Source organism: Miscanthus floridulus, chromosome 6 (genome assembly GCF_019320115.1).
Source record: "Miscanthus floridulus cultivar M001 chromosome 6, ASM1932011v1, whole genome shotgun sequence".
Taxonomy (NCBI): domain Eukaryota; kingdom Viridiplantae; phylum Streptophyta; class Magnoliopsida; order Poales; family Poaceae; genus Miscanthus; species Miscanthus floridulus.
This window is the reverse complement of record NC_089585.1, coordinates 144589525-144614648: the sequence shown is the minus strand read 5'-3', so window position 1 is coordinate 144614648 and position 25124 is coordinate 144589525. Positions and strand designations below refer to the sequence as shown.

The following is a 25124-nucleotide window of genomic DNA, read 5'->3' as shown; positions in this document are numbered from 1 at the left end:
CTCCAGACGGGCCTGTTCGCTGGTTGATTTCTGGGCTGGTTTGGGCTGGCTGGTGCTGGTTTGTTGTGAGAGGAAAACACTGTTGGCTGGCTGGTTTGGGCTGGCTGAAACCAACAAGCGAACAGGCTACTCTAGTCAACTGTAAGATGCTAGAGGTTCTAGATGTCGGGGACAACCAGATGGCAGACAATTTTCCAGACTGGTTAAGAGACCTCTCTCAGTTCAGAGTGCTTGTTCTGCGATCAAATAGATTCCATGGCCCCATTTCCATCGGTTATGGAACAAGTTTATTTGTGCTTATTTAGTTCCCAAAAACTTTCCTAAAAAGTGCTACAGTAGCTATTACATCGAATCTTACGATACGTGCATAGAGCATTAAATGTAGACGAAAAAAAACTAATTACACAGTTTTGTTGGAAATTGCGAGACAAACGTTTTGAGCCTAATTAGTCCATGATTTAATAATAATTACCAAATAAAAACCAAAGTGCTACGGTAACCACGTTCCCAAAATTCGCGAACTAAACACATCATTTCTAGCATTGCAAGTCTTTGACATATCTTCGAACAGTTTCAATGCCATGTTTAGTTCCCCAATTTTCCAGAATTTAACACTATGCAAAAAGAAGATTCCCCGTCACATCAAACTTACGGTATATGTATGGAGTACTAAATATTAACGAAATCAAAAACTAATTGCACAGTTTGGTTGTACTTTACGAGACGAATGTTTTGAGCCTAATTAATCAACGATTAGACAATTATTACCAAATAAAAACAAAACGTTACAGTGCGCTACAGTCGCCGCTCTTTCCGGCGGCGCCAACTCTGGCAAGCAACTAAACGCGGCCTCAGGGGACTGGATGTGACGCTTGTAAGGATCCTGTCAACCTTCAAATCCGTTGATGTCTCAAAAAAATAGCTGCGACGGTATTACCTACGTCCGCAAAAGAATACGAGCATGTTCGGCTAGCTGGTCAGCCGGCTTGTTCTGTTTTTTTAGTTGGAGCAATATTTTTTTCTCACAATATTGAATAATATTTTTTAACATAAATAGTAAATAATCAAGTTCAGCCGAACACTTATGTGCCGGTCAAAAAAAGCTTAAATTTGACCAAATTTATAGCAAATATTATTAGTTTTTATGTCTCCAAATATATTTATTATAAAAATATATTTCATAACTAATCTAATGGTATTTACTTTGTATCATAAATGTTTGCACTTTTTTATAAAAATTTAGTCAAAATTCAAACTGTTTGACTTCTCAAACAACGAGAATTACATTCTTTTGTGGACGGAGGGAGTATCGTACCCAGCAAGATTGGCAAACTCAAGCTTCTCAAAGTGCTCAACCTATCAAGGAACTCATTTGCTGGTGCGATCCCCTCTCAGGTGTCGAGCATGGTACAGCTGGAATCACTGGACCTCTCCCACAACCGCCTCAGCCAGGGGTGAAAATGGTACGGATATTTTCTAACCGTATTCGAGACCGAATCCGTTTAGAGGGGTTTAAATCTATTCGTATTCAAATCCGGATATTCAACATCCGATACCGTATCCGTATCCAAATACTCAAATCGCATATTTATGATGTCAATATCCAATCGTATCCTATTCGGAATGGTTGGCACTATCCGTATTCGAATTTGAATACGGATAGAAATATAAAAACAAATATAATATAAATGGTATCCGTTCGTATTCGATCCGTTTTCATCCCTACTATGAAGAGACATCCTTTCGAGCCTGACATCCCTTACTTTTCTTGAGGTCCTGGACCTCACTGCCCCAGCGGACGGCCCGCGCCCCGCCTTGCCGTCCTCCACCACCGCCCTCGGCCGCGTCGGTCGGGAGGGATAGTGAGGTCGGGAGGGACGGGAGCATCTTTGCTCGACGCGTCGGGGTATAATTCTCGAGGACGACCCCGTTTTCGTCGAAACTCCTCCCAAAACATTTCTTGCATCTAACAAAACCGATGTAATTTAACAAACATAAATCAAAACATCACAAATAAATGTCAATGAGAACCATAACTACAATACAACCAATTTCGTTATAAGAACCCAAAGCAGTTAACATTAAACCATAAACCTGGGGTTTCTCATTTGATGCACAACAATGAACCCATAACATAACTATATGCGCCTAGGTTTGCTAGCTTTTTCACGCCTTGGCATCATCCTACGGTTGTATAATACATATATTGATGGATACAATGAAACCCTAAGTGATGACGATTATTACGTTCGAAAATTCGACTAATACATACCGAATCGATGCGAAAAAAATTAGGAGGGAAGCGAGGATACCTTGCTCTCGAAGATCTACGGATCAAATCAAAGTTTCCAAGGTCCAATATGCCGATTCGTGAGGTAGGGTGAAGTGGGGAGAGAAAAAATCCGAAAGGGAAGAGAAAGAAGATGAAGAACGCTCGGACAGGAAGGTTGGCCGGGGTTAAATGACACTGAGCTCGGCGTCAGAGTGACTGACGCCGAGATCACTGCCATGTCATCTACCGTGCCCAGGAGCTTGGCGTCAGAGACGCTGGCGCCGAGACGTGTTAGCTCGACGCTAACACCAATGGTGCCGAGTTAATGGTCTATTTTCTGAATTATTTCCGCTAAGAGTCTATTTATGATAAACTTTAAAAATAAATCAAAATGTAAAAAATTCTGGCGCCTGGGAGGCTCGCTCGGTGCCGCGTCGGGCGTGGCCGTCTGCCCGAGCGCCTGGTGCCGCTTTGACCGCGTGAGGACCGAGCAGGAGCGCCTGGCCCTATTGCTGCCTGCCGCGTGCGCACGTACGGACCGCGAGCAGAGGGACGCGTGGCTCCGCGTTGACTCGCTCGGCGCGTGGGGGGCCGTCGGTTCCGTCCGTTGGAAGGAAGCTTCACGGAAGCTGCTGGCTGCGCGCCTGCTGCTGCTCCTTTCGCGTTGCCTGCGCCGTTTGCAAGAGAGAAAAAGGGGCGCCGGTGTCGACCGTTCCTATATATGGCCAGGCGGCCCATGGGCCGGTGGCACGGCACGCGGCACGGCCTTTTGGCATGGCCCATGGGCCGCACGGCACGGCTGCCACCGTGCCCGTGCCGGCACGGCACGGAGGCCCGTGCAGTGCATGGGCCGCAGGCCTGGCCCATGACACGGCACGGGCACGGCACGGCCAGAGGGCCGGCACGGTGGCCGGCACGGCTGCCAGGCCAACGGCCTCTTTTGGCCCAGCGGCCCACGCCACGCCCACACCCCCGCCACCGGCCACCCCGCGCCATATATAAGCCGCGCGGCCGCAGCCCCCCCCCCCCGCCCCCTCCCCCAAATCCCTAACCCTAATTCATTTGCCCCCCTCCGCCTCCGCGCAGCCGCAGCCAGCCTCGCTCTGACCTCTCGAACTCGATCCGCCGCCGTCGTTCGCCTTGAGCTCGCCGGCCCTGCTCCGGTGACCTCGACACCTCACCTCGCCGGCCACTTCTTCTCCTCCCTCCGCGCAGCCGCAGGCCGCAACTCTCCCTCCGCTCTCGCTCTCGAGTCTCGATTCGAAGTCGAGACGAACTCGATCCGATCCGATCCGCCGCCGCCGTTCGACTTGACCTCGCAGGCCCTGCTCCGGTGACCTCGACACCTCGCCGACCACTCCTTCTCCCTCTCGTACCTCCTCCAGTCCTCCTCCTCCTCCTCCGGTGTACCATGTGAGTCATTGAGCTGTATATTCTTCCGCCGCCACTCGCCGTGACGCCGTCGGTCTAACGGTGGGTGCTTGTCTCGTCGTTCTCTGCTTGGATGCTGGCTCCTTGGCTTCTTCTCCGGCACTGGGCTCCGGTGGCGTAGGTCAGTCAAAACCCTAACCCTAGCATGTTCATGTTCTTGTTCAGTTGTTCTTCATCTTCTTCTTCTCTGCATCTTCCTGAGTTCTTGTGTTGTGTTCTAATGCTCTTCTTCTTCTTGTGCTCATGTGCTTCGCAGGTTGGTGCCTGACGCTTTGTCCTCCTCCTCTGGAGGCTCGATGGCAAAGCCGTCCGGTTTGAAGCGCCCCTGCCCACCGTCGAGGAACGGTGCTGGAGCTGCGGCTAGGGGCCGGAACCAGCCTCCCCAACCCCAACCTCCTATGGCCTCGGTGACGATGCCAGTGCCTGCGGATGAGTACAACCACCGTGCCGACGGCGAGCACCCCGAGGCCGAGGAGGCCGTGGAGGAGTTGGAGATTGAGAACGACGACGACATCACCGAAGGCGCAGCTGCGCTGTTCGGCATCAATATGGGTGACGGCGAGCACCCGATCGATGTTGACTCCAGCGACGGCGATGGTGGGGTGGACACCTCTCAGTCTCAGGACACCAATGGTGCCTCATCTGGTAAGCTCACTGCTGCTTGTTGGGAGGACTTCGTACCGATCTTTGACGAGTCAGGGAAGATTAGAACTCATGCCATCTGTAAACGGTGTGGTAAGAAATTTGTTGCTAGGGCCAATATTGGCACTGGATCCTTGAATAGGCACATGGCAACATGTAGGAAGAAGCAGGACAATGATCGTAGGGTTCAGTCTAGGCTTTCTATGAATGCTAATGGGTTGCATAACTGGGTTTATGATGCTGCTCGTGCTCGTAATGAGCTGTGCCGGTTGATTGCTAGGCTGGATCTTCCATTAGGTGTTGGTGACACACAGGCCTGGGAAGATTACATTCAGAATGCTCATAATCCTGCTTTCCAGAAGGTTTCTAGGCAGACCACTACTAGGGACATGCATAAGTTGTTTGCTGAAGAGCGTGCTTTGCTTATGCATTCTTTGCTGCCTGCCTGTTCATCTGTTTCCATAACATCTGATATCTGGTCTGGTAATGCTAAGGAAGATTATGTCTCTGTTGTTGCTCATTATGTTGGTGCTGATTGGGAGTTGCATAAAAAGGTTGTAGGGTTTAGGCTGATTGAGGCAGCACATACTGGTGCCAACATTGCTGAGAAAATTTGTAGTGTGGTTGAGGAGTTTGGTTTGATTGATAAGGTCTTTGCTGTGAGTCTTGATAATGCTTCTGCTAATTCTAAGGCTTTTGATATCTTGCAACCTATGTTGTTTGGTTACCTGGGCTCTTACCCAACACCTACTAAGGAAGATCCTCACAAAGTCAAGTACTTGCTTGTGCATCAGCGCTGTGCATGCCATATCATTAACCTGATTGTTAAGTCTGGCTTGAAGAGGTTCAGTCCTTATCTTGAAGCTTTTAGGACTGCAATCAACTTTTTGAATTCATCTAATCAAAGAATTGCATTGTTTAAGAACTATTGCATTGCTAGGGGTGTCAGACCTAGAAAGTTTGGATTGGATATGGATGTTAGGTGGAATTCCACCTATCTGATGCTTAAACACTTGCTGCCATATAGAGATGTGTTTTCTGTGTGGATTGAGTCAAATTATGGTGAGCAACTGTTGACTCCCCAGCACTGGTATGCTGCTGATCAGATTATGAAGTTCCTGGAGATGTTTTATGATGCAACTGTTGCTTTGTCTGGTGTTTACTATCCAACTGCTCCACTTATGATGCATCATATCCTTGACTTTGCTGAGCATTTGCATAAAGCTGAACTTGATCCTGGATTTAGAAGTATTGCATCTCCTATGAAACTTAAGTTCCTTAAGTACTGGGGGGACATCCCATTGCTGTATTCTTATGCATTCATTCTTGATCCAAGAGCTAAGATGAAAGGCTTCTTTAATGTGCTTGAGTTACTTGCTAAACAGACTGGTACCCCTTATGGTGTTTACTATGGTGATGTGAAAGAGTCCATGACCAGACTGTTTAGCAAGTATGAGCAGAGATATGGTGCAGCTCGGTCTCAAAGGCCTCCTATGCCTAGTGCTCCTTCAGGAAAAAGGAAGCAGGCATGGGGAAAGATCTATGGTGGTCCTGGTGCTTCCTCCTCTAGCTGTTCCCCCGCTTCATCCTCTACATCTGGTGTCAATGAGCTGATAGCTTACTTGGACAGTGATCCTGTCACTGATTGGGGGGAGTCCTTTGACATCCTGTTGTGGTGGCGTGACCACAAGCTGACCTACCCCATCTTATCGATAATGGCTCGCGATATCATGTCTGTTCCTGTATCTACTGTGTCCTCCAAGTCTTGTTTCAGCTGTACAGCAAGGATACTTGAAGACCGGCGGCGGCGCTTGTTGCCTGAGCATGTGGAGATGCTCACCTGCATCAAGGACTGGGATCAAGCAGCAAGGAAGGAACAGCATGCACCTGAGGACACGGCACTGGAGGAGCTGTTCGACAACTTGTACCTGGATGAAGGCGAAGGAAGCGGAAGCGGCAGCGGCAGCGGCGGTACTGCTGGTGCTGGTGCTGGATAGAAGAAGAAGAGAACCTCTACAAAAGGAGAGGTAGAGTTCACTGAAATTCTTAAACTTGTTCCATTAGCTTGTTCCATTAGCTTGTTTACATTACATCTTCAAGTCCATGACCATCAATCCATCATGATCCATTTTTGCAGGTTGATTGCACTTTTGGGAGTGGCTGCCAGGCTGATTCACCATGATGAAGCTTGAAGCATGATGTGATGAAGTAAGGACATTTGCTGCTTCTTGTTGCCACAATGCCACTGTTGGGCTTTTGTAATAGGATAGAAGAACATTTGCTGCTGGCTGCTGCCAGCCTGCCAGTCTGCCACTGATGTTGGCTATTGTAATAGGATGAACTACTTAGACTTGTGCTTGAACTAAGACTTGACTACTTGAGCTAGCTGTACTCTTTTCCTTTCTAGGGTTTCTCACAAGGGTGAGTTTTACCTAGAAAGGTTTTTAATGAGGCAGCATTGCACAACAGCTCTTTTGACTTTTGATAATCATTTTCATTATATTTTCTGTTGTTCTGTTCTTTACTACTTTATAATTCTGTGACATGTGATCATTTGAAGTTTTGAACTTAGACTTTGAAATTTTCTGTTGATTTTGAGTGTTTTCTGTTGATGGGCCGTGGGCCGGCACGGCACGGCCAAAATGGCCGTGGCACATGGGCGGCACGGCACGGAGAAACGGCCCATGTGCCGTGTCATGGGCCGAAGGCCTGGCCCATGGCACGGCCAGGCACGGCACGGCCGGCACGGCGGCACGCCGCGGCACGGCGCAGTGCCGGGCCAGCACGGCACGGCCGTGCCGCGTGCCGTGTCGGCACGGCACGGTGGCCAACTATAACCGTTCCCCGTGCGCGTGTCCACGCACTGCCGCCATCGCCGTTTGCCTTGCCGTCTGGATCCGTTGCGAGGAGCCGTTGGAGAGCGCCTGAGTCGGCCTGGCTGGTACGACTAGGATAAGGCCGAGGCCTCCCCTTCCCCTTCCCCTTCCCCTTCCCCTTCCTTCTCTTCTCTCTGGACAGAACAGATAGCTCATTCCCCTTTGCTCCTTCTTGAAGAACCCTAAGGCTTACTTTGGCAGCTGGGGCAATTTAGCCTAGGGAATATAGCCCCGGACGTGGATTTTTTTTGGATCTTTCGTTGCCACCTCCACCCAGGGTGGATATCCATGCATGGGAGAATTTCACTGTAGCTGTTTGGCAGACTGCTGGGGAAATTTCCCTGCTACTATTTTATTTTAATATATAATACTCTAAGGATTCGTTTGGTAAAACTGACCACACAATTGAAGCAATCAAGTACCGTATGTCTCAAAAAATCAGAAAAATCCACAAAATCATAAAAAATATCAGGAATAAATCTTTCCGTACAAATACATAAATATTTCAAACCTAAAATTAAGTCTAATTAATACAAGTAATATATTCATACAGAAACTATTCGAGTACCATCTTCCAACAAAGCTAAACTATGGCTTTCACATGATCATGTCCATCCACATATATGCCCAGTGAGGTAATGAAAAATAAAATTGGGGCATGAGACTTATTGGCAAGTTTGGAACTGAACAAACTACTACTTCACAGGAGCACATAATCTTAGATAGATGCATTCCTTCCACTGTATCCATACAAGTGCCACAAAACCGTATCCAGTCTTGAGGTCTGAAAGTTCAACAAGTAGCCAATACTTAGTCCAGTGCAATCCAGATTCATGCAGGGGTATATACGAACTAGTAAATGGCAGAATACAGCAGTTTGGACAGACCTCCATCTTCTTGCTATATTTTTAGGTAAATATAATACACTGAATTGAAGCAATAAGCCATCCTATGCTGAGTACAAAATGAGTCATCAGATATTTAGATAGCAACTCTTGAACACATGCATATGAAGTTAGAAGGATAAGGTGCAAACTTCATACGTCAAACGACGTATCTGTACCAGCTGGTCTGCTACTCGTCGAAGGATCAGAGGATGGAAGTGACAGCGCAAAGGGCAGATACTTAGGCCCCGTTTGGAACAAAGGAATGTAAAACAGATGAATGGTAGGAAACACAGGAATAAAGAAAAGTAAAAAGTGGAAAACTACAGGATTGGAAACCATAGGAATGAAACATTTGGACGGTTTGGATTGCAGGAAATGAATTTGAATCTTCACATTTTTCAATGAACAAAGTAGCCGTTGGCATACACTAGTAGTCATTGGTTTCTTTCCTGGTCTGATGTTCGTGCATTGTAGCCAGTAGCCGTTGGCTTGCCAGGTCAGAAATTGCTCATGTATTCTAGCCATTGCTTGGTCAGAAATTGCTCATGTATTCTAGCCGTTGCTTGCTGCTCGGCGCTATATAAGCATGCTGCTGCATACCGTGGAGAGTTGCACCTCCCATCTAGACTAGCAAGACAAGTAGTAGACACAAGCACACGTACGTGTTCATTCTTTACACTTGCATAGCTGTACATCTCTCATCCCTTGTAGTGATAGGAGGTGCTTTTCTTTCTATGGATCCAAATTATCACCGACGATCACAAAATGAAGATGAATTCATTTTCCTCATCCACCCAACACTAGCAGAAGGAACCTCATCCCAATCATCTGAGAAGAAAGCAATACACACATCTATCCGAAATGGAGCCACATTTATTCATGAAACTCTAACAGGGCATGAGGCCCTATGCAGAAGGCGGTTCCATATGGAAAGAGAGATTTTTCAAGCTCTTGTTCAAAGATTGCGTGAAAATAACCTTCTTGTTGATTCAAGGTATGTATCCGTGGAAGAGCAGTTAGGCATATTCCTTTATGCCATATCAAAAAATGCAGCCAATCGAACATTGCAAGATATTTTTCAACATAGTGGAGAAACAATTAGCCGACACTTCACATCAGTGCTCAACGCACTTACATCACTCACATGCAACTACATACGGCTACCTTCTCTGCACCCGCATCGGATCTTAAGGCAACCTAAATTTGCTCCATACTTCCAGGTAATGTATTTTTTATTAGTATATCAAGGCAAAATAAATTTTAGTACTAATAAGCATACAAATACATGCAGAATTGTATTGGTGCTATTGATGGCACTCACATTCCTATCACTATTCCTCTCGAACAACAAGAGCCATATAGAAATAGAAAACAAGGTATATCACAAAACATGATGGTCGCATGTGACTTTGATCTAAAGTTTGTGCATGTGCATGCTGGTTGGGAGGGGTCTACTTCTGATGCAAGAGTTCTTCAAGATGCACTTAACCATGGATTTAGTGTCCCTCCCGGTAAATTCTATCTAGTAGATGCAGGCTATGCTAACACACCAGAATTTCTTGCTCCATATCGTGGAACTAGATACCATCTACAAGAACAGGGAAGGGCTGGACAAAAACCACAAAATCACAAGGAATTATTCAATCTACGACATGCTGAACTCCGAAATCATATAGAGAGAATCATTGGTATATTGAAGATGAGGTACCCCATACTGAAGGCTGCATCATTATATGATTTTGACACACAAGTTGATATCTCTGTAGCTTGTTATGTAACTCATAATTTTATACGGCTATACAATGGAGATATGTCATTGGCGCATGGTGCCAACGAAGATATCAATCAAAGTAACATGCAAGATGTACCAGAAGGCGACGACGAATATAGTAATGATGTGCCGGCATTTAACAATTTGCGCTAAGCTGGGAATGATATAAGAGATGAAATAGCAATGAGGATGTGGAACGATTACATTTCAAGAAGAACAAGTCAGCGATAGAGAAGTTCAAATATTTAATGTAACTTAGTTTGTACTACCTTACAAAAGGCATGTTAGTATCAATTCTACACTATACAAAAGACGTGCTAGTTATGCTAGCCATTTCTACTTACAAAAGAACCATGTAGCTTACCTGCGCACATGTGAATTTGATTTTCGGAAGCTAAATTTGTTTGCGCAACCATCCCAGCCTTGTTTCATCACGAGAAAATGAAAGAAAAGTTTTCCTGTTTGCTGGGTTTTCTTTGAATATGTCTGCTGCTTTTATCATCTCTTCCATTTGTAGATCAGGCAACCCTTCAAGAACTGTGACACACTTCTTGATGCTATATGGATCCTCCATTTTCTTCTCTTCTATGATTGCAAATCGCTCAATTGCTTCCTTTTTGAGCATTAAGTACCTCTCTAGGAAATCATTAGTCAATGCAGTACGACTGGTTTTCTATTTTTTTCCTCGCTTACCATCAACCATCTCTGAAGTCAAACTAGATGGTCGGGAAGTGTGACGTTGAGTTACTGAAAACTGTTCTGGGGCAAGTGTCTCTTGATTTAAGGAATCTTGTGGCTGGGTTCCTTCTGGGGAGGCACTAAAAGTAGAGTCATTAACTATATTTGAGAAAGGACTAAATTCATCAGTGCCAAACCAATTAGTATCATCTCTTTGCCCCTCAATATCAAAATGCAAGGGCGATGTGGTAACAGGAACATGTCGTGGAGGTGAAAGTGATGCAGGAACTTCTGAACATTGTTTTCTCTTATTCGCATAGTGATCCATTCCATGACAACTCCTTCCTTCAGCATAACGACCTATACAAATATGTACAGAAAATTTTTAAGTATAGGTGCAACAATGTTTAATGAAAATATAGGCAGTTAGATCCATGAACTGAAACTCACCATCATATAAAGCAAACAGATCATCAAAGTATGGAAATGATTTATCTCGCCATCGAAGAAGAGTGTCTTTGTTTCAACGTTCCTCTAACCCCCTCCATACACTTTTTGGGGCAGTCACCATCATTCTACTAGAATCCTAGCCAAAACCACTTTCTTCTTGCAATTCCTTTACAACTCGAAACTCCTTCAAATCTTGCTCCTTTTGTTTTACTTGAGCCACGGTGAATGCTAAAGAAAATCTTGAATTGAACTGACCAACCATACTAGTCCATGCATCCTTGCTCTATGCATTGTTTGTCCGAAATCTTGGTACATCGTGTTGTTTTAAAAGTCCAATAAGATAAAGAATCCTCTGATGGTTCCAGTTTGCTCTACTAACAGTTCTTGTGGTGCCTAACATAATTTCAGATACATAAATTTTTAGTTTCAAATAATATTGGGAAAGATGAATGCCACGGACTAAAAAATGCAAAGGAGGAAAGGCAATTTGTTTTATGATAAACAAACTTCATGAGTTTAACCATGCATTGGAATTACCAAACTAGCAGATGCAATCTTGAATTAGGGGAAAATAAAATAAATTAGTATTTTCGGATCTAATCTAGGACTCTACCTATGAACGAGATCCCAACCAATCTGTAACAAAGCATGGAAGAAATTACAGTAAGGGCTACTTAGTTATCAAATTGATTACCTTTTTCTTGTGAGATCTCACCATCCCCTCTAGATTGGGGAACGCCAAGACCGTGTTCTGGTGCTACAGACAGAAGGGGTGGAGTTGGTTTTTGTCCCCCAGATGCACTTTGAAGTCGCGGATTCGTCCTCTATCCGAGGTGGAGGGCGACGAGCGCGTCCGCATGCTCTTGTGTGGCTAGGGATTAGGACATGGCGGGAGGGAGAAAGGCAGTGGCGGGAGGAAGAAAGCCCGTGGCGGGAGAGTCGAGAGAGCGAGCACAGCATTCCCTCTGTCCCCTTGGGTCGGAGTGGATTTTCTCGTTCCTGCGTTTTGTGTGCAAGCAGTTTCCTTTCCTCTGGAACGGTAGGGAAGCTTCCTTTGTTCCAAACGACATCTCTCGTTTCCTTTCCTCCGGAATTGCTTCCTCCAAAATTCCTGTGACTTTCCTCCAATCCAAACGGCCCCTTAAAGAAATGTGTGACCTCCAAGTTAACCTTCCTACCCCCCAATCTGAGCTTCAACGATCAGATAAAGTTTAGCTAGCATTATCAGTTTTCAACTTTCAAAAGGAAAGCGTAGGACTATCCAAAAGTGTCAGGTGCAGCCATAAACAACCTATATGAATAACACAGAGATTTGTAAGGATTTAGCAGATTAAGCCCACTTCACATCTGTTCATACAAGTAATGTAAAACTGCGTATTAGCCTTGGTAAGTGCTAAAGACTCATTCTTTAGAAAACTACGATGAGAAAATAGCTGCATTTAAGTTTGTGAAAACTACAAAGTTTTCTATGAAAATAGCTCCATTTATCATCACATCAAACCTAACACCCAACCAAGCTAATCCATTTATCGTCATATCAAATACAGTCATTACAGACATAATGGACTAGTAACAAAAAATAAATTGGAACCAATAATTTCGGCACTATAATAAATTGACTTTAAACTTACTTTCACAAGCTTCTCACATAGACATTGTCGCTGCATTTTCCTTCTCCCTACATCCAGTTACATCAATAACCCCAGTAGACATGTTCACATAATTTATACGTCAGCAAACTTGGCTGCCTTAAAAAGGTCATTCCCCTATACTCAATCCATTGTGACTAATATCACGTTATTTAGGATCACTTCAACCTCTAAATTCACACAATCAATAAGTTGAACCCAAAAAGTGTTTCTGAGTGAGTCGACCAGAAGCTATCAATCAATCAGATAAGTACATATAATGAACGAATGGTAGCAGTGTAGCACGCATGCATGCACATATCTGCTCCCTATTTTATTGATCAAAATATTCAGGTACAGAAAGGATGCATTGCATCTATTTGACTTGCTTACGAATGCTAGTGGTTGCTGATATTGGTAGCTGCCATTTGGAGTTTGAGGGAGCTCTTAGCTATAGCCACACTTGTGAAGAACTGGAGCACGAGAAGGATTGGGGGAAAACATGATTTTGGGAGAAAAATAGCTGAGCAAAGCCAACAAGCAGGTTTCCTAAAGCACCAATAGAGGAAGCAAACATCCAAACAAAGGATTGAAGCTAACCTGACCCTGAGGATGAGATAACTATTGCGACAATTTTCCAAACAAACCAGAGGCGATGTTGATGACGCAGAACTGCAGAAGTACCAATAGAATCACACAAAGGCCAATTTGCCTCCTTTTGACAATAGTGCATCTCTACCTACTAGCGCTAGTAAGATGGAACAACAATCACCATTACTACCCTTTCCCTAATTAGTGCCTAGCTACTTTGGGAAAATTAAGCAGAGATTATGCCAAGCGCTGACGTTTCCAATTTTCAATTGCTAGTACAACATATCCAATTATTGCCGCATTCAACACCATAAGTGCCTATAATATTTATATAAGAGTCTACTACTAAAGAAATGAGCTAAATGCATTGCAACAGATAGCAAACACCAAACATTGAACAAAGATTGAACCTTAAGTAGATAAATCTTCAGTATGTGCTGGCAAGCAGACACAACAGACCATTGACCTAAATTTTCAGGCACCGTTGGCATTTTCTAGCTACGGGGCTTACTCGATCTCTGCTTTCCCCTACTATGAGTCCTGAACAACTAGCTAGTATGGGCTTTCCAATCTCTGCTTCCTCCATTTACAACAGAAGCAGTACCGTTGCTTCATCAAAAAGGAGCACAGATATGCAAAGTTGAGGATGAAACCCTAGTGGATCAAGAAATGGGGAAGGAGATGCGTTTGGAGGAGAACTCACCTACGGAGGCGGAAGAAGAGCTGCTGGTGCCGCTATCCGAGGCGACGGCGACAGAAACGCAGAGGATCAGCAGGGAAGGGTGGCGGAGGTGAAGCGAAGCGGTGGTGGTCTGTGGAATCCCTGCCACGAGGAGTTGCGGGACGCGAGAGGTTGTCGAAGGGATGGCGCGGCGGAGATCTGTGGCGGACGGTGGCGGTGCAGTGCCTCCTCGCGTCGAAGGGATGACGGGCGGCGGTGGCGCAGCGCCTCCTCGGTCCTCGCCTACTCGCGTCGAGAGATAGACAAAGCGACCCGCGAGCAGACGGGGAACCGTGCCCGGTGTCTCAAGACGTGGGGCGGCGCCCCGGGGAAAATGTGTGGGTTGGGCTGCCCTCCCCCTCCGCGTAGGCTTCCAAACGGCGCTGTAATCTAGCCCGTGGCCAGTTTCCGCGCGGGCTTCTCGCCCCGGGAAAAGGCCGAGATCCCGGAGGGATTCCCTGCTGCCAAAGTAGACCTAAGAGAAAAGAAAAAGCTCTCATCCTCTCCTCTCTCACTCCCAAAGCTTTATGCTCCATTCAAATGAGAGATTGAGCTCTAGTGATTAATCTTGAGAGCTTCAAGTCCATCTCCAAGCGTGTTTGGTGGCAATAGGTGATTCTTGTAATTGTGGATTTCTTATTAGTCTCGATGATTGCCGTCACCTAGACGGTTGGTGATTTGTTGATTGGTGAAGGAATTTGGTGAGTGTGTCCACCCCCAATCAAGGATATATTTGTGAGGGGTTTTTGGGCTTATTCTCCGACGGAGCGCCAAAAGCCACTCTAATAAATTGCTCGAGTCATAGAGTTACCTCACTCGTGGGTAGGTTCTTACGGCGCCCATTTGTTGGGCTAGGTTTGTGAAACACCTATTAGCTGCTGAACCAGCAAGTGTTGGTCGATACAACGAGGACTAGCGTGCCGGCAAGCACGTGAACCTCGGGAGAAAAATCTTGTGTCTATTGTGATTGGAATTCTCTAGGTGATTCACTTGGTATTCATATTGTGATTGGTTCATCTCTCCTCCACGGCGGTATAATCACCATACTCACTCTCATGTATTTATATTGATATATAGTTGTGTAGTAAGCTCTTTAGTGTAGCTAGTCTGAGAGCTTGCATGTTCTCCAAGAGCGGAAAAAAAACAATAGCCGCCAACTAAACACCAAGTCTGTTAGAACACACGCGCCCGTTCCATCCTTTCTGGTCATTCACAAATGGCAGTACTATGAGGAATTTGGGTATGGTCTGGAGGCACGAAATTTCTTAGTCATCAGGTCTGCCTACATCCCCGATTCCATGTAAATAAATTACATGCCTCTAGTCCTCGTAACAAATATTGTGCCACTAGATGGTACCTTAATTAAGGATTAAAGCGCGTCGGAAACGGTCTGTAACGATATCTATACGGAAATGATTGACAGTCAGTCGGAAATTTTCCTGATTTCACAATTTAACTATTCAAATGGCGACTAAAATACAGGTACTGAAAGAAATTAGAAAAATCTAAATTTATCTACAGTAATTATCGGAAACGGTATCACCTTTGTGAGAACGATATGGAAACAAGCCCAGTAAACAAGTTTTCATCCCTAACTATAATACCTAACAAACGGTATTAAACTTGTGCCATTGCATATTTAGCAACCACACAAACACTACCAGCCTGGTCGTTTGGCTATGGTTTGTCGTAAACGATCGTAAATTTCCAACCAGAACAGTATTTTTCTCTCACATAAACCAGCCAGCAGTATTTCTTCACGAACTAGCAACGATACGAACCAGCCAACCAAATAGGCTGACTACACAAACCCTAATACTACTATAGATCCTGTCAAAGAAGTTGGACAGCAAAATAATGACTTCTGCTGCCGTCCCAGGACAAGTGCCCCCAATCAGCGTCTGCCAGTTCGAGTCTGACGAGTTACTTTACAAAGTAGCATAGCAGGAAAAGAACTGAACAGAAGAGAATGGCTAAGGAACCCACCCCGTCCAGTGAATGTGAAGGAAGTCCGTCCGTAACTTCTTGGGTCATTACGGGGTTTTGGCCCGTTCGGCCTACCTCATATTGAGTTTGTTCGGCTTGTTTTTTTAGTTAGAACAGTATTTTTCTCTCACAATAATTCAGCCAGAACAGTATTTTTCAGCATGTTTCAGACCAACGAACGGGGCTTATCATTAAAATACTCAAGAAGTAATTATCCAACCGAAAATTTAACCTTCATGAACAATTAGAGATTTCTTCTCTTCTTACGTAGTGACAGGAAGCATGAACATGATGGAAAGTGGAAACTGAAGTTAAATGCTAGGGGCCAGCATCACAGTGCCAGTCCTCACTCCTGAACAATAGCATGTTCGGCTAGCTGGGCTGGATCGTGGATTATTTACTGCTGGCTGGTTTGGTGTGAGAGAAAAATACTGTTGCAGCTTGCCGAACAGGCTGAATGGCCAAGATCACTTTCCCTCGCAACGTCCTTGTCCTCAGGCAGTCCAATTTTGGAAGCAGCTCAGCGCAAGTATCTCCTTGGAATCTACCGGCTAATGGGTTGATGGATGGTATCTGCGGCTTTGCTTTGGGGCATCCAAGAAACATGACAGCAAACGGCGTGTTCGGCTGCTCATGTTTCAGCTTATTCTCTCTCACATAACACTATTGAATCATTCGAAATCATCTGAAATCTACTGTGCAACCTAACAGCCGAACAACCCCTAATCTTCATCTCATTTTCCCTGATTTCCTTCTGCAAAATAAACTGTAGTGCCCCTTGGACATTAATGGAAGTATTCAGCAAATCAGCAGGCATGAGCCCTCCATGCCTCAGGATAAGTTTTGTATGCCAATAATTGAGCATGTAGTCAGTGCAGGATGCAGACTAAAATGTAAATGTGAATAAATACAGCAAATCACATGCAACTTGTATGTTTGAACAAGTTGGACATGCCTTGGCATTGTGGTTCCAATTTTCGACTTATTAATAAAGTGAAAAACAACTAGGCCTAACATAAAGTAGCACCCATTTCCTGTGCAGCAAAATATCTATTTGAACTTTTAGCAGTTCTTCAGGAATCAATAAGTGCCCTCCTATCTTGTTTCATTTCTTTTATGAATTGCCCTTAAGGGCTAACCTTAAACTTGTCACTTTTTGGGAAGCTTGAGAGACACTGAACCCACCCTTAGAACTAACTGACGCCTTGGCAAGCTCTCTGCCTTCAAGCCAAGCCGTTATCATTTCTTCTGTCTTTTTTCTCTGGCGAAAAGCCCTTACTTTTCATCTCTTCATAATACTTTGCTGCCTCCTCTAGTCTTCCGTTCAGGAATAAACCATGTATCAACACAATGTACGCGCTCCGGTCAGGGCTCAGCCCATTTGCAGGCATTGCACTCCACAACTTCTCCACACTCTCATGCTGTCTCCACCGGCAGAATTTTCTGATCAACATAATGTAAGTGTCCATCTCTGATCAACATAATGCAAGAGATCAAACACTTCAGTAGAGTTTCTAGCCACATTAAGCAACGCATGAAAGGTCCTTACTGAAGGAGACAGCCCCCTTTCTAACATAGCATCAAACATTTACATTGCCTCCTGAACCTGACGAGCCTTACAAAGGGGGCCAATGAGAGAGTTAAAAGTGGCTGTGTCTGGGGCAACCTGCTTCTCCTCCATAGTCCTGACAAGCATCTTTGCCTCCTTCAAGCACCGACCCTTGGCTAGTGCAAACACAATAGCATTGTACACTTTCCGATCAGGAGCAACTCCAGCCTCATTCATGCGGTTAAAGAGTTTCATGACTGAGTCGAGGCTCCCGGCTTTTGAGAAGCACGAGATCATACTCCCATACGACACAACATCCCTGTTAATGCCCTCTCTCTCCATGGAGCTCCAAAATCTCTTGAGCGAATTTCCTGTGAGCCATTATAAAATATTGTAATTTCTTGTGAGCCACTGAAAAAGTTTGGCAGACTTCAGCGTCACTGCTCTAATTTTTTTTTGCCCTCCATGCCATTACCGTTAGATTGGGCTCTAACGGTGTCAACTGTAGGTGTGAAAAATCAAAAATATCCTTAGGTCTAAATATGTCATTAATTTTTTGAGCATCTTACCGACTTCAAATGAAAAAACTCAAAACTAGAATAGATCTCGTCGAGATCTATAATTTTCATATAAAAAATATCTTCATTTAATTCCATAAAAAAAGATATGATTTGATATGATTAATATATCTTAAAAAACCATATCTTTTTTGTGGTGTTAAACGAAAAAAATGTTTATATGAAAATTATAGATCTCGACGAGATTTATAACTTTTTAGTTTTGAGTTTTTTTATTTGAAGTCGTTAAGATACTAAAAAAATTAATGTAATATTTAGACTTAAGGGTATTTTCGACTTTTTACACCTGTTTGACACCGTTAGAGCCCAATCTGACGGCAATGGCATGGAGGTCAAAAAAAAAGTTGAAGCAGTAGCCCTGAAGTCCGCTGACGTTTTTCATTGCGATCTTTTTTAATAGCTCCCAAGAAATTCCCTCAAATCTCTTCGCCTCGCGCAAGCTACAAACAATGTTACACCACCCGTTGAGGACGATGTTGAAGCTCTTGGTCTCGAAGGGGAACTCCTTCTCGTAGGATATCAGCAAATGCTCCGCGTCCTGCACGTTCTTGTACCGACAAAGCGCGCTCAGGAGGCCATGGAACTCGGCGACGCCAGTGTCGAATCCGAAGCTCGAGAGCGCTCGGAAGGCACAAGGCAGCGACGGCGTCGGCGACGTCCCTCACAGCGCAGTGGCGCGCCGGATGAGGAGCAGTACAGCGCCCGAAGACGCCGTCGACGTGCGGCACATTTCGTCGAAGCGGCGGTGCCTGGCGAGGATAGCGAGCATGGAGTGGCACGCGCGCCTCCTCGGCTCGTATCCGGGCTACGCCGCGGCCCACCGGAACACGGCATGAGCGGCGCCGCAGCTGTTGCAAAGGCGCGACAGCGCGGCCACCACGAGTGGTTCGGACGCCTCGGCGCCGCACCCGTCAAGGGCCAGCGCGGCGCCCGCGGCATTGGAGCCCGTGGCCTCGACAGCTGCTACGACGGCTTCCACCCCTCGGGCGACATCGGGCGGGAGCTGCTTGTGGTAGTGGTCCAGGAAGGAGAAAGGGTCATCTTCGCCGCCGATGCCACCATCCGCGATGGGGTCCCCGGAAGAAGTGACTAGGCGCAGTCCACCGATGCGGAGGATAGGGCTTAGTGGTTTGGGGAACCCGTAGGAGGCGGAGGAGAGTGGGATCGCTCTCACGAGGACTCTGCGCAACATCGAGGAGGAACTGGCCGCCGCCCGCTGTGTCAGGCTACTGTTATTATGTTGTCATGGAACGTCGCTTGTCGAAGCCCCAAAGGCCGAGACTATGGGCGCATTTGGGAGTGTGGCCCAGGACCCTGGCTACGTTCCTAGGCTGCAACTCTCGTATTTGGGAGGCTTTGGTCCTCCCTGGAGCTCGGCCGGCGAGAGCAAAACGGCTCCGAGCATCGGACTCGGGGAAAACAAAACTAGGGTTTATTTCTCCTGGGCGCGGCTCTGTGCGGTATGAGGGCGAGCGATTTGGGGGCGATTTCAGTGGCGGTGGGTGGCTAGCACGGGCTCGCACGAGAAGAGGGAAAGCTCAGTGCGCGCTCTTTCCACCGGCGAAATCCTCCACCTTTATAAGCGACGCTTGGTGCTGCTTCTCCTTCCTTCCTCTTCATGCTCTTCACCTTCCTCTAGCCACGTTAGAGACCGGTGATGGTGGTGAGCTGGTGTGCGTCGCGGCGGCGTCCTCCCCCGGTGGGCTTCGTCTTCGTTCCCCCGCCTTGGATCTGCTACAACATGTCGCCGCTCTGTCGATCGTGGGAACTCCTTGGAGGCGGCCGTCTTCTTTCCTCTTCTTCTGTTGGTGCGGGGTGGTGAAGCTGTTCTTCTGGCCCGATCTACTTTCTCTCTGGTCGGATCTGCTTCGTCTGCCTCGTCGGGTCTTGTTCTTCCTCCCGCTGCGTTGTTCCTTTGCGCCGACGCTAACCCCGAGGTGAAATCGACCCTCAATCCTCCCTCCTTTCACGATGATTATGTTAGAGTTTCATATCCTAGTTGTTGTTCATGATTGGTTCATCTTATTTGAGTACTACTTGTTGTTCCTCGATGGATTAGGGTTTGCTATCATAGTTCAGTGATGGTCGTTCTTACAGTCTTTCTTGCTTGCTACTATGATGTGCTTGTTCCTTGTTGAACTCTATATGCCTAATGCATTTCTTGTTGTTCATATGGTTTGCTTCTGTATTTTTACATTTTGGTCGATGATGTTGTCCTGAGCGCCTGGAGGCATGTACCTAAACACAGCTGTGCTTTATTTGCTTACTGAATCATTATACAATCATGTTGAGGCCAGATAGGGTATGATGATCTGAGTTTGTGTTACATTGTTATATGCATGTAGATGGATCCCTCTGTGAGCTGCGAGATGATGTGTAGGTAAGCAACTGTCCTAGTTATAGTCATGGTGTCCTTTGTTACCAGTAGGCTTAAAAGAAAAAGGACTAGACCTGATAGCAAACTTGACCCTCTGCTATATGCACTTAGGGATGAAGCTGACCGGCACAGGCAACAAACCCTTAACCTGATCTATAACTCCAATGATGGAGAGTGCCTATCCATGCTTAGGATGACCAGAGCATCTTTTTTGCATTATGCAATCTGTTTAGAGTTAGGAGCTTAGTGTCTGATAGAGAGGGGTGACAGTAGAGGAGCAGGTTGCAATGTTCCTTCATGTGGTTGGTCACAACCAAAGATTTAGAGTTGTCCACCAGTCATTTAGGAGGTCCATTGAGATAGTGCACAGACACTTCCACCATGTTTTGTATGTTGTAGATGACATTAGGAATGAGATGATCAAGCCTCCTAGCACTGTCATTCACCCAAAGGTACTTGGGAGCCATAGATGGAATCCAATCTTGAAGGTAATTGTGAAGCACATGTTCCTTCATTTGGTAGATGTGCATATCTACATGTGTTGTTATCTCACTTCCATGGTTTTTAGGACCGGCACCCATGTGTTGGCAAGGGTACCTAGACACATGCAGTCTGCTTTTAGGGGTAGGAAACATAATCCCACATAAAATGTCATGGCTGTTGTGGACTTTGATCTCAAGTTCACATATGTCCTTGCTGGTTAGGAGGGCTCTGCCCATGATGCACTTATCCTGGCTGATGCCATTGAGAGGAATGATGTGTTCACTATACTTGAAGGTAACTGCACTACCTAGTCAATGCACTTATGTCCTTAAGATGGGCACGCACGCTCACAGTAGTTATCCAATTGTAGGTAAATTATACCTGATAGATGCTGGCTATGCATGCCGTAGTGGCTTTCTACCCCCTACAGGGGGGTTAGGTACCACTTGACTGAGTTTGGGAGTAGAAACCACCCAACCAATGCAAGGGAGCTTTTCAACCTAAGGCACTCATCACTAAGGGTCACTGTGGAGAGGGCTTTTGGTGCACTGAAGAACAGGTTTCGTATCCTAGACAACAAACCATTTCACCCATACAAGACTCAAGTCAAGCTTGTATTGGCCTGCTGTATTCTACACAATTGGATCCTAGGTTTTGGTGTTGACCAAGTAGTGCCACCTGAGAAGGGTTTCACTGGCAGCTAACCTGACCCACTTGACAACCTGCCTAATAATGACAGCTAGTCCCAAGACTCCAATGCCATGGCACTTAGGAGGGATGACATCTATAATGCTATGTGGGAAGGGAGGGGTACCTCTAGTATCTGATCATGCAGTAACTTTGTTATTCAATTCAGTTTGTTTACCCTGCTATGGAACTCATATTTGTGTGATACTTATGTAATAATCTATTGGACAAGCCTGAGACCAAATTTATTTCCTTCTCAAGTGTTTATTGTTTGGTTCATGTTGTTTTTCATCATCTGTCATTGGTTCATGGTCTTTGGCCATGAAACTCAGCTATACAGTGGTAGCAGCATAAATCAATTATGATGCTCCTGTTGCATGGCTATATCCCATGGCCAAAACCTGTGTATTCATGATTGTGATGTTATTCTCCTACTTACTTTGAAATTGCAATACCAAATAGGATGGCTTCACTCCTAGTTGATTTGCTTGGTGGCCTAGGGTGGGTTTGTGGCTGCTTCTAATGTAGTAAATGGGCTGCTAGGGGTGTTGTTGCTGCTACTGTTGCAGCTGGTGCTGGTGCAGCAGCTGCAGCTGGTATTGGTGCTGCTGATGCTGGTGCACCAACTAGTGCTGGTGGTGGTGGTAGTGCTGTTGTTGCAGCAGCCGGTGATGGTGCTGCTGTAGGGGGTCCTAGGGCCATGAGGTGGAACAACAACACCTCTGGCTTTGTCCTTAGGAGGATGGCTCAGCTTGTTAGTGATGGTAGTAGTCCTGACAAAGTCTTCAAGGATAAGGATGTTAACCATGTTGCCAAAGCCCTTAAGGAGTACAGTGGGGAGGCAATGAGCCCAACTCAGGTGTACAACCACCTGAGGAAGTGGAGGCAGAAGTGGTCTAGGGTTTGTAAGCTCAAGGACCTAAGTGGGGCACTGTGGGATAGTGACACCAATGCTATCATGCTTGAGCAGGAGCACTACCTTGGCCACTGCAAGGTAGAACTTTGATTTCTTTTCTATGTCTCCTTGTACCTATCTTTCAATTACTTGTCTAAAATTGTACCCTCCTCCCTCTCCCTTAATGCAGGACCATTCTAAAGCTGCAGAGTTTCTAAACTGCCCTATAAGGTTCTACACTGAGATGGAGTCCATCTTTGACCATGCTATAGCCACTGGTAGGTTTGCACTTGCTTCTGGTGAAGCCCTAGGGCCCAACCAGGCTGATAGTGTTGCTGCTAAGGTAGAGGGTCCTTCCTCTACCCATGTGCTTGCTGAGAAGGCCCACACTGATGTAGGATGCAACAGCAAGGCAACTGAGCTCCTCTCCTCAGCTGTGAGTGGAAAGAGGAAGAGAGGCAACTTTAGTGAGTATGAGATGCTTATGTTGATCAATATGTCTAATGATGTGAACAATGTTGCCAATGCTCTTAGGGAGACTAGACCAACCCATGTTGATGTTGACCTCTACCTTGCTGCGATGGAGGAATAGGGGAATATTCGACCGTTTGCTCCAAAAAGAGGATGAAATCCATCCTATTAAAAAAGAAATAATCCGAAATAGAAAGAATTTCTTTTTTCAAATTAAATTCTTTATTTATCTTTTATTCCAAAATTCCCCCGAAAATCCAATTTCATTTTTCAATGGCGTTAGATGATCTAGTTCTTAATATTATTAGTTTACTTAACTGACAGATTTCACAACAATGACTAGTTTTACTGAGGAGACACTGATAGTGGCATACACCTACCTGCTGGACAACAAGGCCTAAGGCAGGGGCTTTGTTGGCATGAGTGACAACCATAGGGACATTTGACTCAGGAACTATCTAGCCAAGAACTACTACATGTAGTTCCTGCACATGTTGGCAACCATGTGCATTGAGGGGGTTGACTGTTGAGATGTATAGTTCCTCTACCTCCCTCACCCACTCTCTCTTCTTTTGACTACAGTTGAGCTGTAGGTATTTTGTGCAGGTTACTTGGTTGACCCATACCTGTCCTTTTGGGTTCTTTTTTTTGGAGGGTGACTAACTATATGTGCTAGAGGGCACCATGGTAGGCATTTGACCCCAGAACTGTTGGGCAGAACAATCATGTTGTAAGGCAATATTTTGTAGCCTCTGTTGGCTACTTTATTTGAGATATGTTGCTCCTTATTCTCTTACTTATGAACTGTTGGTTTTGTTTGTTTTGATTGGTGGTAACTGTGGAAAATATATAAGACCTATGATGCAAACAACATATATATGAGGTGGCAACCTTGTTTACCTGGTTCTTGATGTTTTTCATGACTGTCATCAAACCCTATGTGTGCACATACATTCCCTTAGCAACAACCCACTTCTTTCTTGCACTGATGGTAGTGAGTGGATGTGCACAATAGGGTTCCATGGCAGCCGTGACCTTGGATTTGCACTTGTTTGGTTGTTCTGTTGCCTGCAGTTTGTAACTTGCTGTTCTACTGATTTTTTATTTGTATGGCAGCCACCAATGATTTCAACTTGATGAACACCACAAGATTCTAAAGCTGAGGCCAATCTTTTCTTACAATGCCTGTGATGTCATAACTATTGATTTGAACTTGATGATGTTGGTCATCAGTGAGGGACTTAAGATCAACGATTTGTTTCATCGCAAACCGTATATCTTCAAGTTCCACACTCATTGCTAGTTTCATGCATTATATTTGACTGAGGCTAAACCACTGTTTCATTTCACAGAAATGCCAACTTACTATGTGGTTTTATATGAAAAGACTCTAGGGATTTAACTGACTTGGCATGAGTGCGTAAGCAAGTTCTTGGGGTCAGAAATGTTATATACAAGAAGTATAACAACTATGAGCAGGCTGTTAGAGATTTTTAGGCAGTAATGAGAGATGTCAATCCATCTCATGGAGCAGCAGCTCCCCTTCCCTATGATCCGGTTCCTGATGATGCTTTTGCTCCAATCATTGCTCCTTCTTATGATAATGGTAAGACTGATTGGTGGAAGAATGTGTTAATCACCTCTCTTGTTATCTTGCTGTTTGGACTATGGATGAAGGGGGCAATACAGGCTACTACGACTGTCCCACTTAGGCCTGTGATGACTACAACTAGATGAGCTGCTGCTGTGTCTTACTAGTTTCTGTCATCCATTTCTGTTACATATCTCCTATGTGTTGTTAGGCTGTTGATGTTTTTATTTTGCCTTGCTTCATTAGTACTTTTTGTAATGGTGGGGATTAGGTCGATGATGACAAAATGGATGGGTGCATTAGCTGGCTACATGTGCTTTTTGTTTGTGTAATCCATTTCTGTGATCTTTGACGTGTGCTGGGCTTCACATATTTGTCTTTGGTGGCCGACTATGCTACAAATGGACCTGTTGTTCCTTGTTTACTTCTTCAATTGTACTGTGTAGCTAGCAATGTTATAGATTGATCAACTGTTAATTTGTCTGAGGCCTAGTGCTTTTAACAACACTAATTATATTGTTTACTTGTTCAAAACTGTTGTAATGGATCTCCAATTCTTG

The 25124-nt window shown here is 45.3% G+C and overlaps 2 protein-coding genes and 3 pseudogenes across 2 annotated transcripts; 3 read left to right on the top strand and 2 right to left on the bottom strand.

The window, feature by feature from the left end:
* Window positions 1–3319: 3319 nt before the first annotated feature.
* Window positions 3320–7166, top strand: LOC136460066 (zinc finger BED domain-containing protein RICESLEEPER 2-like). The gene is made up of 3 exons (XM_066459902.1): window positions 3320–3824; window positions 3960–6372; window positions 6483–7166. The coding sequence occupies exon 2, from the start codon at window positions 4000–4002 to the stop codon at window positions 6340–6342; it is 2343 nt and encodes a 780-aa protein (XP_066315999.1). The 5' UTR covers window positions 3320–3824; window positions 3960–3999; the 3' UTR covers window positions 6343–6372; window positions 6483–7166.
* Window positions 7167–8842: 1676 nt separating this feature from the next.
* Window positions 8843–10032, top strand: LOC136460064 (protein ALP1-like). Its single transcript, XM_066459901.1, has 2 exons — window positions 8843–9328; window positions 9400–10032. Exons 1-2 carry the CDS (start codon window positions 8843–8845, stop codon window positions 10030–10032), a joined length of 1119 nt encoding a protein of 372 aa, XP_066315998.1.
* A 241-nt stretch (window positions 10033–10273) lies between these two features.
* Window positions 10274–11407, bottom strand: LOC136461427 (uncharacterized; annotated as a pseudogene).
* A 5675-nt stretch (window positions 11408–17082) lies between these two features.
* On the bottom strand, window positions 17083–19252 carry LOC136460063 (pentatricopeptide repeat-containing protein At5g15010, mitochondrial-like; annotated as a pseudogene).
* A 1742-nt stretch (window positions 19253–20994) lies between these two features.
* Window positions 20995–23455, top strand: LOC136461426 (uncharacterized; annotated as a pseudogene).
* Window positions 23456–25124: the final 1669 nt, after the last annotated feature.

Coding starts and splice junctions, on each gene's coding strand:
- LOC136460066 (XM_066459902.1), top strand. CDS start 4,000: ATGGCAAAGCCGTCCGGTTTGAAGCGCCCCTGCCCACCGTCGAGGAAC.
- LOC136460064 (XM_066459901.1), top strand. CDS start 8,843: ATGGATCCAAATTATCACCGACGATCACAAAATGAAGATGAATTCATT. Junction 9,329..9,399: donor AATTTGCTCCATACTTCCAG/GTAATGTATTTT, acceptor AAATACATGCAG/AATTGTATTGGTGCTATTGA.